At 39.6% G+C, this 20,080-nt stretch overlaps 1 protein-coding gene across 2 annotated transcripts in view; it reads left to right on the top strand.

Moving 5' to 3' along the window:
- The first annotated feature begins 2,926 nt into the window (after positions 1 to 2,926).
- Positions 2,927 to 20,080, top strand: part of LOC133608390 (dnaJ homolog subfamily A member 2) — a 38,311-nt gene continuing 21,157 nt past the window's right edge. For both annotated transcript variants that reach the window (XR_012050499.1, XM_061963592.1), the window contains exons 1-3: positions 2,927 to 3,107; positions 12,403 to 12,462; positions 19,293 to 19,522. Coding sequence is in view for 1 of the 2 variants with exons in the window: in XM_061963592.1 (XP_061819576.1) it covers positions 3,030 to 3,107; positions 12,403 to 12,462; positions 19,293 to 19,522 (368 nt within the window). In the remaining variant the exon portion in view is untranslated. The remainder of the gene's footprint in view (positions 3,108 to 12,402; positions 12,463 to 19,292; positions 19,523 to 20,080) is intronic.

Here is a 20,080-nt window from a genome sequence, read left to right as displayed (position 1 = left end):
TTTTTATACACCGAATTCTTCTGCATCATTTTTTTACACCGATTTTTTATGCATTATTTATTACACTGATTTTTTTTCTGCACTTATTTTTTTACACTGAATTTTTATACACCGAATTCTTCTGCATAATTTTTTTACACCGATTTTTTATGCATTATTTATTACACTGATTTTTTTCTCTGCACTCATTTTTTTACACTGAATTTTTATACACCGAATTCTTCTGCATCATTTTTTTACACTGATTTTTTTTCTGCACTCATTTTTTTACACTGAATTTTTCTGCATCAAATTTTTTTACACTGTATTTTCCTGCACTGAATTTTTCTGCACGGATTTTTTTTACACTGAATTTTTATACACCAAATTCTTCTGCATCATTTTTTTACACTGAATTTTTCTGCACTGATTTTTTTTCACATTTAATTTTTATACACTGAATTCTTCTGCATCATTTTTTTACACAGATTTTTTTCTGCACTCATTTTTTTACACTGAATTTTTCTGCACCGAATTTTTTTACACTGTATTTTTCTGCACTGAATTTTTGCCCACTGCTTTTTTTTCACACTGAATTTTTCTGCACCAATTTTTTTTACACTGAATTTTTTTACACCGATTTCTTTATGCATTATTTATTACACTGATTTTTTTTCTGCACTCATTTTTTTACACTGAATTTTTATACACCGAATTCTTCTGCATCATTTTTTTACACCGATTTTTTTCTGCACTCATTTTTTTACACTGAATTTTTATGCACCAAATTTTTTTACACTGTATTTTTCTGCACTGAATTTTTCTGCAATGATTTTTTTTACACTGAATTTTTATACACCAAATTCTTCTGCATCATTTTTTTACACTGAATTTTTCTGCACTGATTTTTTTTTACACTGAATTTTTATACACCAAATTCTTCTGCATAATTTTTTTACACCGATTTTTTATGCATTATTTATTACACTGATTTTTTCTCTGCACTCATTTTTTTACACTGAATTTTTATACACCTAATTCTTCTGCATCATTTTTTTTACACTGATTTTTTTCTGCACTCATTTTTTTACACTGAATTTTTCTGCACCAAATTTTTTTACACAGTATTTTTCTGCACTGAATTTTTCTGCACTGATTTTTTTTACACTGAATTTTTATACACCAAATTCTTCTGCAACATTTTTTTACACTGAATTGTCTGCACTGATTTTTTTTTTACACTGAATTTTTATACACCAAATTCTTCTGCATCATTTTTTTTACACATATTTTTTTTCTGCACTCATTTTTTTTATACTGAATTTTTCTGCAGCGAATTTTTTTACACTGTATTTTTCTGCACTGAATTTTTGCCCACTGCTTTTTTTTTACACTGAATTTTTCTGCACCAAATTTTTTTACACCGATTTTTTTATGCATTATTTATTACACTGATTTTTTTCTGCACTCATTTTTTTACACTGAATTTTTATACACCGAATTCTTCTGCATCATTTTTTACACTGATTTTTTTCTGCACTCATTTTTTTTACACTGAATTTTTCTGCACCAATTTTTTTTTACACTGTATTTTTCTGCACTGAATTTTTCTGCAATGATTTTTTTTTACACTGAATTTTTATACACCAAATTTTTCTGCATCATTTTTTTACACTGAATTTTTCTGCACTGATTTTTTTTTACACTGAATTTTTATACACCGAATTCTTCTGCATAATTTTTTTACACCGATTTTTTATGCATTATTTATTACACTGATTTTTTTCTGCACTCATTTTTTTTTACACTGAATTTTTATACACTAAATACTTCTGCATCATTTTTTACACAGATTTTTTTTCTGCACTCGTTTTTTTTACACTGAATTTTTACACACTGAATTCTTCTGCATCATTTTTTACACTGAATTTTTCTGCACCAAATTTTTTTACACTGAATTTTTTTACACCGATTTTTTTTTATGCATTATTTATTACACTGATTTTTTTCAGCACTCATTTTTTACACTGAATTTTTCTGCACTAATTTTTTTTTACACTGAATTTTTATACACTAAATACTTCTGCATCATTTTTTACACAGATTTTTTTCTGCACTCGTTTGTTTTACACTGAATTTTTATACACTGAATTCTTCTGCATCATTTTTTTACACTGAATTTTTCTGCACCAAATTTTTTTACACTGAATTTTTTTACACCAATTTATTTATGCATTATTTATTACACTGATTTTTTCTCTGCACTCATTTTTTTACACTGAATTTTTATACACCGAATTCTTCTGCATCATTTTTTTACACTGATTTTTTTCTGCACTCATTTTTTTACACTGAATTTTTCTGCACCAAACTTTTTTACACTGTATTTTTCTGCACTGAATTTTTGTTCACTGGGAATAAGCGGTAGAAAATGGATGGATGGATGTTTTTTTACACTGACTTTTTCTGCACTGATTTTTTTTTTTACACCGAATTTTTATACACCAAATTCTTCTGCATCATTTTTTTCCACTGATTTTTTTCTGCACTGATTTTTTTTTTTACACTGAATTTTTATACACCAAATTCTTCTGCATCATTTTTTTTACACATATTTTGTTTCTGCACTCATTTTTTTAATACTGAATTTTTCTGCACCGAATTTTTTTACACTGTATTTTTCTGCACTGAATTTTTGCCCACCGCTTTTTTTTTACACTGAATTTTTGCCCACCGAATTTTAAAACACTGTATTTTGTCAAGATACTTTTTTTAATTTTGAAAATCTTACGAAGTAAATACACAAATTAACCTCCATAAAACTAACTCTATATCATATATTTTTTTTTATCAGCAAATCTAAACCCAAATGGACTCATAATGCTTATATTGGTTGCAATGCCATATTTCGACCGCTAGGTGGCGACAGCCGGCACGCGGCGAGGTTGACTCACCGGAAGTGGAAGTAGGAAGCGAGCGAAACATTTCCCACCGGCTCCGTCTCTTTGTCCGTCCACCTTCCCCCGCTAAGCAACATCCGCAGCGACGCCATGGCCAATGTTGCCGACACCAAGCTCTACGACATCCTCGGCGTGTCTCCGTCCTCCTCTGAGAACGAACTGAAGAAGGTGGGTAGGCGGCCAACGGAGCTCGTTAAGATGCAACCAGGAAGTGCGTCGTTAGCTCGTTAGCATTAGCCGCATGCTAACCGGCCTAAAGACTCGTGACGATGCGGCGACAAGCGCCGTAATTGTTTGTAATTATTTGTATTTAATGTAATATAAAACACATTAAAGTAAAATGGCCGTGTAGTTGACTTGAGTGATCTCCCGTAGCAACAGTGCATGTTGTCATGTCGCTAATAAAGCCTGTCAAGAGCTTTTATTTTCTTAAAAGCTTTTATTTTCTTAAAAGACTTATCCAGTTTATTTCATAAATTGCCTGCAATACATCATTTGCTATGAAGGCTTTTTGATGATTGGTCGATACCGTTGTAGTGCTTCGCGTCGGCTTAAGACGCTAATAAAAAATGTTTCGCAATTTAAATAATTGTATTATTGTCGAACCAAAGAAATGTTTGAAAATGTGTTTTGCAATTTCCGGTGTAAAAATAATCTCTCTTCGTCGTGCGCGCTTGCGTCATCAGCAGATACTGTGACGTCACTGGTGTGTTCCCACCTGACACGTGATTCAGACCAGCACGTGTACTCAATGGCTGGTATTGATCAGTAATAAGTAGGGATGACGTTTGATAAGAAATTATCGAGTTCGAGCCCATTATCGAATTGATTCCTTATCGATTCTCTTATCGAGTCCAGATAGGTTGTTGTTTATGGGGGGGAAAAACACAATATTTGGTTTATCAAATCACTTCACATTCTCTACTGCTCGCTACTATAGTATTACCATATCTGAGTTATTGTACAGAAATGTAGGGAAATAACTGCAAATTTGTTAACCGTCCATAATGTTGGATATAGAGAACATACAAACACTTTATTTATAGAGTCAAAAATATTAAAGTTGGATGATTTGGTAAAATTGCAAACAGCTAAAATAATGTGGAATGGAATGGATGAAGTAAAGAAGTGAAACATTGTACTGATATGATCCACTTTAAGAGCTTGTTCAAATGAATAGTGCTTACAAAGTACAAAGAAGAAGAATTATGAGAAATACTTTCAACCTTATTGAAAATAAGATATTGTTCATCTCAGTATATTAATAATGACTGAATGAATTCATTACATATTACAAAACTGTTGGATATACTAATTCACAGATATTTTATTATAAAAAGGTCAGTAAATGATGAATACAGGTAAAAGCCAGTAAATTAGAATATTTTGAAAAACGTGATTTATTTCAGTAATTGCATTCAAAAGGTGTAACTTGTACATTATATTTATTCATTGCACACAGACTGATGCATTCAAATGCTTATTTCATTTAATTTTGATGATTTGAAGTGGCAACAAATGAAAATCCAAAATTCCGTGTGTCACAAAATTAGAATATTACTTAAGGCTAATACAAAAAAGGGATTTTTAGAAATGTTGGCCAACTGAAAAGTATGAAAATGAAAAATATGAGCATGTACAATACTCAATACTTGGTTGGAGCTCCTTTTGCCTCAATAACTGCGTTAATGCGGCGTGGCATGGAGTCGATGAGTTTCTGGCACTGCTCAGGTGTTATGAGAGCCCAGGTTGCTCTGATAGTGGCCTTCAACTCTTCTGCGTTTTTGGGTCTGGCATTCTGCATCTTCCTTTTCACAATACCCCACAGATTTTCTATGGGGCTAAGGTCAGGGGAGTTGGCGGGCCAATTTAGAACAGAAATACCATGGTCCGTAAACCAGGCACGGGTAGATTTTGCGCTGTGTGCAGGCGCCAAGTCCTGTTGGAACTTGAAATCTCCATCTCCATAAAGCAGGTCAGCAGCAGGAAGCATGAAGTGCTCTAAAACTTGCTGGTAGACGGCTGCGTTGACCCTGGATCTCAGGAAACAGAGTGGACCGACACCAGCAGATGACATGGCACCCCAAACCATCACCCAACCATGCAAATTTTGCATTTCCTTTGGACATCGAGGTCCCAGAGTCTGGAGGAAGACAGGAGAGGCACAGGATCCACGTTGCCTGAAGTCTAGTGTAAAGTTTCCACCATCAGTGATGGTTTGGGGTGCCATGTCATCTGCTGGTGTCGGTCCACTCTGTTTCCTGAGATCCAGGGTCAAGGCAGCCGTCTACCAGCAAGTTTTAGAGCACTTCATGCTTCCTGCTGCTGACCTGCTCTATGGAGATGGAGATTTCAAGTTCCAACAGGACTTGGCGCCTGCACACAGCGCAAAGTCTACCCGTGCCTGGTTTACGGACCATGGTATTTCTGTTCTAAATTGGCCCGCCAACTCCCCTGACCTTAGCCCCATAGAAAATCTGTGGGGTATTGTGAAAAGGAAGATGCAGAATGCCAGACCCAAAAACGCAGAAGAGTTGAAGGCCACTATCAGAGCAACCTGGGCTCTCATAACACCTGAGCAGTGCCAGAAACTCATCGACTCCATGCCACGCCGCATTAACGCAGTAATTGAGGCAAAAGGAGCTCCAACCAAGTATTGAGTATTGTACATGCTCATATTTTTCATTTTCATACTTTTCAGTTGGCCAACATTTCTAAAAATCACTTTTTTGTATTAGCCTTAAGTAATATTCTAATTTTGTGACACACGGAATTTTGGATTTTCATTTGTTGCCACTTCAAATCATCAAAATTAAATGAAATAAACATTTGAATGCATCAGTCTGTGTGCAATGAATAAATATAATGTACAAGTTACACCTTTTGAATGCAATTACTGAAATAAATCAAGTTTTTCAAAATATTCTAATTTACTGGCTTTTACCTTTATATTTGTATGATCATGTTTTGTTTAGTTATGTTCTGTTAGTTTTGGACTTCTTTAGATGCGGGGGTTTGTTTTAGTCACCATGGTTACTTACGATTTCCACCTGTCTTGTACGCGCACCTGTTGCTCATCAGAGACTCTATTTAAGCCTGCCTTTTCCGGTCGCTCGTCGTGGCTTCATTGTTTGCGTTTGCAACAGTTACGTTGGCATTCTGGTTTTCGAGCGCATGATTCCTGTGCTAAAGTTACCTTAGCTTCTAGTAGTGATGGGTTGATGAGGCGTCATGAAGCGTTTCGACACATTGCAAAACTGTATTGATACTGTGTCGATACTGTGTCACTAAATACTGACATCTGCTGGACATTAAAAATCCCTACAGGCAACCTATGGACCGACTCAACTGACACTGATTTGATGCCCTAGTACAGGGGTCACCAACCTTTTTGAAACCAAAAACTACTTCTTGGGTACTGATTAATGCCAAGGGCTACCAGTTTGATACACACTTAAATAAATAAATATATTGGCATTTGTAAGTTACACGTAAGTGTGATTTAAACAAGAATAGCTAAATAAATACATTTATATATATATATTAAAAAAATGTGTATTTCTGTCTGTCATTCCGTCGTACATTTTTTTTTCCCTTTTACGGAAGGTTTTTTGTAGAGAATAAATTATGAAAAAAACACTTAATTGAACGGTTTAAAAGAGGAGAAAACAAGAAAAAATTTAAAATAAAATTTTGAAACATAGTTTATCTTCAATTTCGACTCTTTAAAATTCAAAATTCAACCGACAAAAAGAAGAGAAAAACTAGCTTATTTGAATCTTTTTGAAAAAATTAAAAAAAGAATTTATGGAACATCATTAGTCATTTTTCCTGATTAAGATACATTTTAGAATTTTGATGACATGTTTTTAAATTGGTTAAAATCCAATCTGCACTTTGTTAGAATATTTAACAAATTGGACCAAGCTATATTTCTAACAAAGACAAATCAGTATTTCTTCTAGATTTTCCAGAACAAAAATTTTAAAAGAAATTCAAAATACTTTGAAATAAGATTTAATTTTGATTCTACAGATTTTCTAGATTTGCCAGAATAATTTTTTTTGAATTTTAATCATAGTAAGTTTGAAGAAATATTTCACAAATATTCTTCGTCGAAAAAACAGAAGCTAAAATATTTATTATTCTTTACAATAAAAAATAAATAAATGTACTTGAACATTGATTTAAATTGTCAGGAAAGGAGAGGAAGAAATTTAAAAGGTATATTTGTTTAAAAATCCTAAAATCATTTTTAAGGTTGTATTTTTTCTCTAAAATTGTATTTCTAAAAGTAATAAGAAGCAAAGTAAAAAATAAATGAATTTATTTAAACAAGTGAAGACCCATCCATCCATCCATTTTCTACCGCTTATTCCAAGTGAAGACCAAGTCTTTAAAATATTTTCTTGGATTTTCAAATTATATTTGAGTTTTGTCTCTTTTAGAATTAAAAATGTCGAGCAAAGCGAGACCAGCTTGCTGGTAAATACCGTATTTTCCGCACTATAAGCCGCCCCGGGTTATTAGCCGCACCTTCAATGAATGGCATATTTCAAAACTTTGTCCACCTATAAGCCGCCCCGTGTTATAAGCCGCGCCTACGCTGCGCTAAAGGGAATGTCAAAAAAACAGTCAGATAGGTCAGTCAAACTTTAATAATATATTAAAAACCAGCGTTCTAACAACTCTGTCCCAAAATGTACGCAAATGTGCAATCACAAACATAGTAAAATTCAAAATAGTGCAGAGCAATAGCAACATAATGTTGCTCGAACGTTAATGTCACAACACACAAAATAAACAAAGCGCTCACTTTCTGAAGTTATTCTTCATTCGTAAATCCTTCGAATTCTTCGTCTTCGGTGTCCGAATTGAAAAGTTGGGCAAATGTGGGATCCAAAATGGCCGGTTCCGTCTCGTCGAAGTCATCGGAGTCAGTGTCACTGTTGTCCAGCAGTTCTGTGAATCCTGCCTTCCGGAAAGCTCGGACCACAGTTGTGACCGAAATATCTGCCCAGGCATTTACGATCCACTGGCAGATGTTGGCGTATGTCGTCCGGCGCTGTCTGCCTGTCTTAGTGAAGGTGTGTTCGCCTTCGGTCATCCATTGTTCCCACGCCGTTCGCAGTCGTGATTTGAATGCCCTGTTGACACCAATATCCAGCGGTTGGAGTTCTTTGGTTAATCCACCCGGAATGACGGCGAATGTTGTATTTGTGTGCTTCACTTGTTTTTTGACACCATCTGTGATGTGGGCGCGCATGGAGTCGTATATCAACATGGACGGAGCTGCGTGAAAAAAGCCACCCGGCCTCTTCGCGTAAACTTAAACTTACCTTAACCACTCGCTCATCTTTTCTTCATCCATCCATCCCTTCGAGTTGGCTTTTATGATGACGCCGGCTGGAAAGGTCTCTTTTGGCAAGGTCTTCCTTTTGAATATCACCATGGGTGGAAGTTTCTGGCCATTAGCATGGCAAGCTAGAACCACAGTGAAGGACGACTTCTCATTCCCTGTGGTGCGAATATTCACCGTACGTGCTCCCGTTGTATCCACAGTGCGGTTCACAGGAATATCAAAAGTCAGTGGAACCTCGTCCATGTTGATAATGTTCTCTGGCCGGATCTTTTTTTCAGCTATCTTGTTTTTACAATATGCACGGAAAGTAGCCAGCTTTTCTTGAAAGTCTTTAGGCAGTTGCTGTGAAATAGTAGTCCGTGTGCGGATGGAGAGATTGCGTCTTTTCATGAACCGGATCCTTGTCGCTTAGTAGGAGCCATTTTGTGGTCTTTACAGATGTAAACACACAAAGGAAATGAAACGTACGGTAATATCCGCGCGCTTCTTCTTCTTCTTCTACGCGGGCGGGTGGTTGCTTACAGTAGAAGAAGAAGCGCTTCCTGTTCTATGGGGGCGGGTGCTTACCTTGGCGGTTGCTTGCGTAGAAGAAGAAGCACTTCCTCTTCTACGGGGAAAAAAGATGGCGGCTGTTTACCGTAGTTGCGAGACCGAAACTTTATGAAAATGAATCTTAATATTAATCCATATATAAAGCGCACCGGGTTATAAGGCGCACTGTCAGCTTTTGAGAAAATTTGTGGTTTTTAGGTGCGCCTTATAGTGCGGAAAATACGGTAGACTAATGGCTTTCTGTGTCTTTAATAGTCATTTCTATATTTGTACATCAGATGGCGCTACCTCTTCTCATTCATAGCATGCAGGAACATTGTTCACCTTTTACTGAAATAAATGTTAAATTAGTTTGCAACAGTTACGTTGGCATTCTGGTTTTCGAGCGCATGACTCCTGTGCTAAAGTTACCTTAGCTTCTAGTATTCCTGTGCTAAGTAACTTTTTGCTTTAGCTTCTCGTGCGAACGGCACGCTTTCTTTCTGTTTCGTTCCTGTCTGTTGTAATGTGTATGATTTATGAGAAATAAATAATCTCCTACCTGCACGCTTTCGTCCGGAGCCGTCAGTTTTGCGTACCGGGAGAACGAACCGCAGCACGCTACACCCCACCGTGACAAATGACTGAGCTACGTGGCGTCATTTCTTGTGACGTCCCACAGGGCATTTCTTGTCGGGACGGGATTCGAATAAAGAACCAACTCTTTTTCTTTACTATAGTGGTCTCGATAACGGGTACCGGTTCTTTAAAAGGGATTCGAGTCCAAGGACTCTGTTCTTTTCTTATCGAACAACCGGGAAAACCGGGTTCGAGCATCATCCCTAGTTATAAGTTACCTCATATGGAGGGTAAATTTGTGTTTTTATTATTGAAGCTTTTTTGACACTGAATCTATGTAACTCAGACCTGGGCAAATTAAGGCCCGGGGGCCACATGCGGCCCGTTAAGCTTTTCAATCTGGCCCGCCGGACATTCCCAAATATTTTTTTTTAGATCTTTAAGATGTAAAGTGTAGCTGCCATTATGATGTGCAGTGATGTTTTCTAATGACCGTAAGTCTTCAACTATATAAGTATTTCAAAGGTTGGAATCTGCGCTTTTGGATGATATACCAGTTACCGTATTTTCCGCACCATAAGGCGCCCTGGGTTATAAGCCGCGCCTTCAATGAACGGCATATTTCAAAACTTTGTCCACCTATAAGCCGCCCCGTGTTGTAAGCCGCATCTAACTGCGCTAAAGGAATGTCAAAAAAACAGTCAAATAGGTCAGTCAAACTTTAATAATATATTAAAACCAGCGTGATGTGGGCGCGCATGGAATCGTATATCAACATGGACGAAGCAGCGTGAAAAAAGCCAGGCGGCCTCTTCGCGTAAACTTAAACTTACCTTAACCACTCGCTCATCTTTTCTTCATCCGTCCCTTCGAGTTAGCTTTTATGATGACGCCGGCTGGAAAGGTCTCTTTTGGCAAGGTCTTCCTTTTGAATATCACCATGGGTGGAAGTTTCTGGCCATTAGCATGGCAAGCTAGAACCACAGTGAAGGATGACTTCTCATTCCCTGTGGTGCGAATATTCACCGTACGTGCTCCCGTTGTATCCACAGTGCGGTTCACAGGAATATCAGTTGCTGTGAAATAGTAATCCGTGTGCGGATGGAGAGATTGCGTCTTTTCATGAACCGGATCCCTGTCGTTTAGTAGGAGTCATTTTGTGGTCTTTACAGATGTAAACACACAAAGGAAATGAAACGTACCGTACGGTAATATCCGCGCGCTTTTTCTTACGGGCGGGTGGTTGCTTACAGTAGAAGAAGAAGCGCTTCCTGTTCTATGGGGGCGGGTGCTTACCTTGGCGGTTGCTTGCGTAGAAGAAGAAGCGCTTCCTGTTCTACCGGGAAAAAAGATGGCGGCTGTTTACCGTAGTTACGAGACCGAAACTTTATGAAAATTAATCTTAATATTTATCCATATATAAAGCGCACCGGGTTATAAGGCGCACTGTCAGCTTTTGAGAAAATTTGTGGTTTTTAGGTGCGCCTTATAGTGCGGAAAATACGGTACTATGGTAATCTATTTAGTTACTATGGTAATCTACGTCACAGCAGCTCAGACGAGGCACCAAGCAGTGTGGGTGGGAAGCGTTTCCACAGACGCTGAAGGAGATTTTCACAACAAAGTTCTAAAGTTTAGTGATTATATCAGATATATCAGATTGTAGGTGGGTTTATTTTGTACCCTTCGCGTTCATATTTCACTGTTTGTTGCATTTTTGCCGCGTTTCGCTCGATTGTAAAATATGTCGATCGAAAGGGGGTGTGACATTCATATTTTGTCAATATTCAGTGTTTTACCGTTCATAGAAAAATGTAAAATTCCTTTAAATTGTTTAAGGCGGTCTGTTTTAGCATTCAATCCGACATTGTTGTGAGGTTTTGTATTAGTGTTCCTAAAAATTGATATACCGGCCCCCAGACACATTTTTTTTTTCTCTAAATGTGGCCCTCGAGTCAAAATAATTGTTCCTTTGTGATGCTCTTTGATGTGGTATATATATATATATATATATCAGTATATATTATATACTGTATATATAATTAGGGGTGGAAAGTTTCCGGTAAATTTCCGGAAATTTACCACAGGAAGTTAAGCTTGGGAAGTTTGGAAATATTGACCATTTTTTGATTATTCAATGGGAATTAATGGGGAGTTACAATAATTATATATCATTGGACACTTGTGCACACTGCACATGTGATGGAGGAATGCACAGTGCAGGGTTGAAATTCTATTGAATTTGCATTAAATCAGGTTGTTTTAGCTAATCATGCTGCAATATCTAGCATGTTGCATTCAATGTTTATTCCCGTTAATTCCCATATATTCCCATGGAAAGTTTCCAACTTTGAATATTCCTGGAATTTTGCAACCCTATATGTAAATATTACATATATGTTATATTTGATATTGCTACTACGGTACATTTTTAGTCCACTTTATACCTGCATTGTCCTTTCCATCCTTACACTTTCCATCCTTTGTAACTGAGCTACTATGTGGAACAATTTCCCTTGTGGATCAATAAAGTCTGTCGAAGTCAAAATTTAATATAACTTATTGGAAGTGGGTCTTGAGTTTTGAAGAAATTAATATTTTTGCATTGAATTTCAAAACACTATATTTCAACCAATATTTTTAATTAAATTGTCATTCAATTCAGTGTCAAATAAAGATTTTTGGAATAAAGACACAAATTAACCTCCATAGTAGTGAGTCTTGCGTTTTAAAGCAACAAACATTTCTGCACTGATTTTTTTTTTTTTTCACAAAAGGTATACACAATTCATTTTAAAACATTGTATTCTAAAAACAAAATGTTAAACACACATTTTGTCCTCTCATTTTTGTTCGATGAAATTAATTTGATGTAAAAAAAAACCTAAATTTACACAATTCAAATGCAAAAAATGATGTTTAATGAATTCAGTGTCAAAAAAATATTTCTTTTATCAAGACGCAAATGAAGCTCTGACTTTATTTTGACAGGCGTACAGGAAGCTGGCCAAAGAGTACCATCCTGACAAGAACCCAAATGCTGGTGACAAGGTAAGTTAGATCTTTGTTGTCTTAAGAATATATTTTCATATCTTTAAAGATGACCATATCTATTCTACTATGCCCGGGGTCAAACTCAAGGCCCGGGGGCCAGATCTGGCCCGCCACATCATTTTTTTTTGGCCCACTAAAGCCTGGAAACAATGTGTAAATAAAGTACCTTATCTTTTCTTACTAAATGTATTCGTTCTTTCCATTTAAACAGAAAAAATATATGTACTCCATGAAATGGGAAACCTTTTCAGGTTTCAATGTGGCGGTGGGGGCGTGGTCAATATGACATCATCATATATATCTATATATATATATGACATGGTCATTTTGATGTGCAGTGATGCATATTGTCTTTAAAGAGGCTAAACGTTTTATGTACATTTATAAACAAATATTAGTATTATTAGCTATTTTTATGCCGTTAATAACGTATACCGTATTTTCCGCACTATTAGCCGCACCTAAAAACCACAAATTTACTCAAAAGCTGACAGTGCGGCTTATAACCCGGTGCGCTTTATATATGGATTAATATTAAGATTCATTTTCATAAAGTTTCGGTCTCGCAACTACGGTAAACAGCCGCCATCTTTTTTCCCCGTAGAAGAGGAAGTGCTTCTTCTTCTACGCAAGCAACCGCCAAGGTAAGCACCCGCCCCCATAGAACAGGAAGCACTTTTTCTTCTACTGTAAGCAACCACCCGCCCGCGTAGAAGAAGAAGAAGAAGCGCGCGGATATTACGTTTCATTTCCTTTGTGTGTTTACATCTGTAAAGACCACAAAATGGCTCCTACTAAGCGACAGGTTTCCGGTTCATGAAAAGACGCAATCTCTCCATCCGCACACGGACTACTATTTCACAGCAACTGCCTAAAGACTTTCAAGAAAAGCTGGCTACTTTCCGTGCATATTGTAAAAACAAGATAGCTGAAAAAAAGATCCGGCCAGAGAACATTATCAACATGGACGAGGTTCCACTGACTTTTGATATTCCTGTGAACCGCACTGTGGATACAACGGGAGCACGTACGGTGAATATTGGCACCACAGGGAATGAGAAGTCATCCTTCACTGTGGTTCTAGCTTGCCATGCTAATGGCCAGAAACTTCCACCCATGGTGATATTCAAAAGGAAGACCTTGCCAAAAGAGACCTTTCCAGCCGGCGTCATCATAAAAGCTAACTCGAAGGGATGGATGAAGAAAAGATGAGCGAGTGGTTAAGGTAAGTTTACGCGAAGAGGCCGGGTGGCTTTTTTCACGCAGCTCCGTCCATGTTGATATACGACTCCATGCGCGCCCACATCACGCTGGTTTTTAATATATTATTAAAGTTTGACTGACCTATCTGACTGTTTTTTTGACATTCCTTTAGCGCAGTTAGATGCAGCTTATAACACGGGGCGGCTTATAGGTGGACAAAGTTTTGAAATATGCCGTTCATTGAAGGCGCGGCTTATAACCCAGGGCGCCTTATGGTGCGGAAAATACGGTATATATATATATATTGTTTTACTAATATCAGAATCACAATCAGCTTTGACACAATGAATTTGACTTGTTAGACTTTGTTCTCTTTGTTCAATGCAGTTTCAATTGTTGCTTATTGTAAAAGGTCAAACAACTTAGTTTATGCTGCCCTCCCTGAATGTTGCAGTTTAGTTTACCAAGGTAGGGGTTAGGGATGTCCCGATCCGATATTTGGATCGGATCGGCTGCCGATATTTGCCAAAAATTGCGTATCGGCAAGGCATGGGAAAATGCCGATCCAGAACCAGTTTAAAAAAAAACTCCGGTCCGTGTTTTCCAACGCACCGATTTAAATAATACATTCCACTTTTCTGCTGCTCCGTAATTTCCGTTCCGCATTTTCCAGCACACCTTCAACACATCCACATGTCTGTGAATTCTCACGCAGTTGATTTTAGCTGCTGGCATTACACGACAGGCTCTTCTCACTCTTTCCTGTGTCTCCCTCTCACAGACAGCAAGCGCACCTTCTTACACACGTCACATACTGTCACGTCATACGTCACATACGTATACGTCCTCCCCGAGCAGAGAGGTAGCAGCATGGCTAACGTTAGCCGTGATGCTAGCGCAGCCGTGCGAGCAACGCTCCCTCTAAGGTGCTCGCCTGTGCAATTGCGCACTGTTTAAGCGTCCTCTGCGCATAGCAAATCTATGCCACGCACAAAATCAAATAAAAAAATAAGCGAATAACCTATTTTCGACACACGGACACGACAGAGAAAACAGTTTTCGTCATCATTGTTCAAATATTGTGACGTCTGTCGAGACGCTTATCTCCATTCAGTGCGACACGTCCACACCATCAAAATGCCGAGGCAAAAATTTCCACATCAACACCGTACGAAAAAATTACCGTATTTTCCGCACCATAAGGCGCCCTGGGTTATAAGCCGCGCCTTCAATGAACGGCATATTTCAAAACTTTGTCCACCTATAAGCCGCCCCATGTTGTAAGCCGCATCTAACTGCGCTAAAGGAATGTCAAAAAAACAGTCAAATAGGTCAGTCAAACTTTAATAATATATTAAAACCAGCGTGATGTGGGCGCGCATGGAGTCGTATATCAACATGGACGGAGCTGCGTGAAAAAAGCCACCCGGCCTCTTCGCGTAAACTTAAACTTCCCTTAACCACTCGCTCATCTTTTCTTCATCCATCCCTTCGAGTTAGCTTTTATGATGACGCCGGCTGGAAAGGTCTCTTTTGGCAAGGTCTTCCTTTTGAATATCACCATGGGTGGAAGTTTCTGTCCATTAGCATGGCAAGCTAGAACCACAGTGAAGGATGACTTCTCATTCCCTGTGGTGCGAATATTCACCGTACGTGTTCCCGTTGTATCCACAGTGCGGTTCACAGGAATATCAGTTGCTGTGAAATAGTAATCCGTGTGCGGATGGAGAGATCGCGTCTTTTCATGAACCGGATCCCTGTCGCTTTGTAGGAGCCATTTTGTGGTCTTTACAGATGTAAACACACAAAGGAAATGATAATATCCGCGCGCTTTTTCTTCTTCTACGCGGGCGGGTGGTTGCTTACAGTAGAAGAAGAAGCGCTTCCTGTTCTATGTGGGTGGGTGCTTACCTTGGCGGTTGCTTGCGTAGAAGAAGAAGCGCTTCCTGTTCTACCGGGAAAAAAGATGGCGGCTGTTTACCGAAGTTGCGAGACCGAAACTTTATGAAAATGAATCTTAATATTTATCCATATATAAAGCGCACCGGGTTATAAGGCGCACTGTCAGCTTTTGAGAAAATTTGTGGTTTTTAGGTGCGCCTTATAGTGCGGAAAATACGGTAGTGATTTTTTTAGTTGTGATTTCCTTCTCTGCATGAAAGTTTAAAAGTAGCATATATTAATGCAGTATGAAGAAGAATGTTTTAATGTAGACATGCAAGCCTTGAAAGAAAATGTTGAAAATCAAGACTACATTTCCTGCAAATGGGTGCATTTCTACCCTATATTTTAACTTTAGATTTATTCTCATATCAAACTCTTTTGGCTGTCTTTTTGACACTTACATCCGGCGCCCCCCTCCACACCCTGGATTATAAATAATGTAAATAATTCAATGTGATTATCTTGTGTGATGACATGATAGTATATATCTGATAGTATATATCTGTATCATGAATCCATTTAAGTGGACCCCGACTTAAACAAGTTGAAAAACTTATTGGGGTGTTACCATTTAGTGGTCAATTGTACGGAATATGTACTTCACTGTGCAACCTACTAATAAAAGTCTCAATCAATCAATCAATCAAAACACATAGAATCATCATACTGCTGTGATTATATGCATCAAGTGTTCATTCAAGGCTAAGGCAAAATATCAAGATATATATTGTGTATCGCAATATGGCCTTAAAATATCGCAATATTAAAAAAAGGCCATATCGCCCAGCCCTAGTTCAATGATGCCATTTCTGTTTGTCATGTATAATTTTGTCTATTTTGTGTTTATCCTTGAATAAACAGGTCAGTTTCTTGTTACCAACCATTGTGTATTATTCAAACTCCCCTAATTCAGCTGGCTAGTTGTTATCAAGAGTACTAAAACCCTTTTCAACATGATTCTGACAACTAAGTAGGCTAAATAACTTTAAACTTTAATACATGCTCGGATAGGCCAGTATCGGTCAGTATCGGTATCGGTCAGTATCGGTATCGGATCGGAAATGCAAAAACAATATCGGTATCGGATCAGAAGTGCAAAAACCTGGATCGGGACATCCCTAGTAGGGGTTATGGTATTTTTTATTTTTTTTGTCATAAGGAAATACAATCATGTGTGCTTACGGACTGTATCCCTGCAGACTGTATTGATCTATATTGATATATAATGTAGGAACCACAATATTAATAACAGAAAGAAACAACCCTTTGATGTGAATGAGTGTGAATGGGGGAGGGAGTTTTTTTGGGTTGGTGCACTAATTGTAAGTGTATCTTGTGTTTTTTATATTGATTTAATAAAAAAATGTTTTTATTTTTTTACATTTCTTGTGCGGCCAGTAGAGATGCACGGATAGGCAATTATTTCATCCGCAACCACATCACAAAAGTCGTCAACCATCCGCATCCACCCGAACTAACATTTAATCAAAACTGCACCCGCCCGCACCCGCCCGTTGTTATATATCTAATATAGACGATGCAAGGCATTAGTGAGGTTATAAAGCTTTTGCCTGTTAAAGAAAGGAGACTGATCCAATGCAGCAGAGACATTCAATGCGTGCCACGCTGTCACGGCCCAGACGCACACCAGTGCGCAATCATCTGGGAGCCGCGCTGAGCGCACCTCCAAGCGCGTGGAGGTGCGATGTCCCTCGCACCCGCGGCGGCTCCACCCGGGCTCGCGCCCGAGGCTTCAGCGCGCACCGCGGCGGCCATCCTACTCGTCGCGGCCTAGCCCTCGCGGCTCTCGCTGCCGGCGACGGCCGGGTATGGGCCCGACGCTCCAGCGCCATCCATTTTCAGGGCTAGTTGATTCGGCAGGTGGGTTGTTACACACTCCTTAGCGGGTTCCGACTTCCATGGCCACCGTCCTGCTGTCTATATCAACCAACACCTTTTCTGGGGTCTGATGAGCGTCGGCATCGGGCGCCTTAACCCGGCGTTCGGTTCATCCCGCAGCGCCAGTTCTGCTTACCAAAAGTGGCCCACTCGGCTCACCAGGGTGAGCCCCACCCCCTTCGCGAGCGCACTGCGCGTGGAGTGACCCCTGTTACGCGCCCCCGGCAACGGGGGTGGCGGGCAGGTAAGCTGCGCGGGCGGAGCGCGCGGAGTGACCCCTGTTACGAGCCCCCGGCCACGGGGGTGGCGGGCAGGTAAGCTGCTTACCTGCTGCGTGTGACGCCGGCCGCGGCGAAGGCGGACGAGGCGGGGTGTCGGTGCGGTGCGGTGGTGACCCTGGACGTGCGTCGGGCCCTTCTCGTGGATCACCTCAGCTACGGCTCCCGGTAGGGCCCTCTCGGGGGAAGGGGCCTCGGTCCCGGACCCGGCGAGGCGTCCCTTCTCCGCTCCGTAAAAGTGTCCTCTTTTTTTTTTTTTCCCCTTCTGTTGTGGCATATGCTGCAGGTGCCTGCTCGTTTTTCGTATGTGGGTAACAACATTTAACTATGTATATATATTTACCAATTGGTTTAACTGCCACCCGCCTGAATCTATTTAAAATCTAATTATTTTTTTTTTCAACCGCCCGACCCGACCCGCGGATAAAATCTAATTTTTTTTAATTTCAACCGCCCGACCCGCGGATAATCCGCGGACTCCGCGGTTGTGTCCGCAAACCGCGCATCTCTAGCGGCCAGGTACCAATCGATCCACGGACGGGTGGTTGGGGACCACTCACTAAGATGACATATCAAAACAACACTAAATTAAAGTGCTCTTTTTGTACAGAACGCCACTACAATAGTTTAAAACAAATAAAGTGCACTTTTGTGCATGATGTCACACAAGATATTTCAATAAGTGTCAAATAAAAATGAGCTGCATAATAGGAAATCAAATAGTGTATGTCCTTCACTATATGGTAGGTTCCTGCGGACGTTATCTCCTTCTGTTGGTGACTGTTTGTTTCATACGGTGTTGATGTGGAAATGGTTGCTTGGGCATTTTGTTGACGGAGATGTTGACATGCGGAGTTTCAAGCACTCTTCATTCTCTAGCGGGTGACTTTTCAAATGATGCTACAAATTAGCAGTAATGCTACTTTTTGTAGCAACGCTTTTGGCACATAATTGACATATTACGCTTGTCTGTTCGACATCTTCCCGCTTGAAGCCAAACCACCGCCAGACGATGGACCACTGCTGTTTTTCTTGGGAATTCATTCTTCCTCCATTTGTTACCAGATTCGCACCTTCTTTCTCTCGTATTACCACTCGCATCACAGCTAATGTTACCATGCCGCTACCTCTCTGCTCGGCCAGGGCGTATGACGTTGCACGTGCAACAGTATGTGACGTATGTAAGAAGGTGCGCTTGTTTTATGTCTCTGTGAGAAGGAGAAACAAGAAAGAGTGAGAAGAGCGTGTAGTGTAATGCCCACATCTAAAAGCAATTGCGTGAGAACGTATACTCCACAATCACCATATAGTCATTTTCTATATCACAGAGACTAACCCACGATATATCCAGTATATTCCATATATTGTACTGTACGAAGATGCAGTGTTTAAGGTCCCTTATTGGCCCCTGATATCCTCGCAGAATCAAGATGTTAGTTTCTAACTTGGTCTTTTTTTCTTTTCTTTTTTTTGTCTTTTATGATTTGCTGATTGTCTCCACAGTTCAAAGAAATCAGCTTCGCCTACGAGGTGCTGACCAACCCTGAGAAGAAGGAGCTGTACGACCGCTATGGCGAGCAGGGCCTGCGGGAAGGCGGCGGGGGCGGCCCCGGCATGGACGACATCTTCTCGCACATCTTTGGCGGCGGACTCTTCGGCTTCATGGGAGGCCAGGGCAGCCGCTCGCGCAACGGCGGGCGCAGGAGAGGGGAGGACATGGTGCATCCGCTCAAGTAAGACGTGGTATTGCATCATGTGTACACATTTGGGATAGGAATCTGCAGGCAACCTCGCGGTACACAACTCGTGATCACAGTATCTCCACGTGGCTATGCTGCGGTAGGGATTAAACCAGTGGTGTCCAAACTACGGTCCGCGAGCCAAGGGTGTCCGTAACACGGCAGTAAAACGTCTCATCAAACAAAACAGAAGTCATCGCTCTCCATTCAGCTAAACAGAATAACTCCACAGTGGCGTTTTAGTGAATTTACTGAGGAATTTGTGAAACTGAAACCATACAAAAAGAATGTAAGGTAATAACACTAACACAGACACACGTAAACGTGTTAGCATATTAGCTAATGCTAACGACACTCGCTTGATTACATCATACTTGCCAACCTTGAGACCTCCGATTTCGGGAGGTGGGGGGCGTGGTCGGGGGTGGGGCGGGGGGCGTGGTTAAGATATATATATATAAGAAATACTTGACTTTCAGTGAATTCTAGCTATATATATATATATATATATATACAGGTAAAAGCCAGTAAATTAGAATATTTTGAAAAACT

This window comes from Nerophis lumbriciformis, linkage group LG06 (assembly GCF_033978685.3).
Source record: "Nerophis lumbriciformis linkage group LG06, RoL_Nlum_v2.1, whole genome shotgun sequence".
Lineage (NCBI taxonomy): Eukaryota > Metazoa > Chordata > Actinopteri > Syngnathiformes > Syngnathidae > Nerophis > Nerophis lumbriciformis.
Note: the sequence above shows the minus strand (reverse complement) of the source record. Positions and strands in the feature narration are given on the sequence as shown.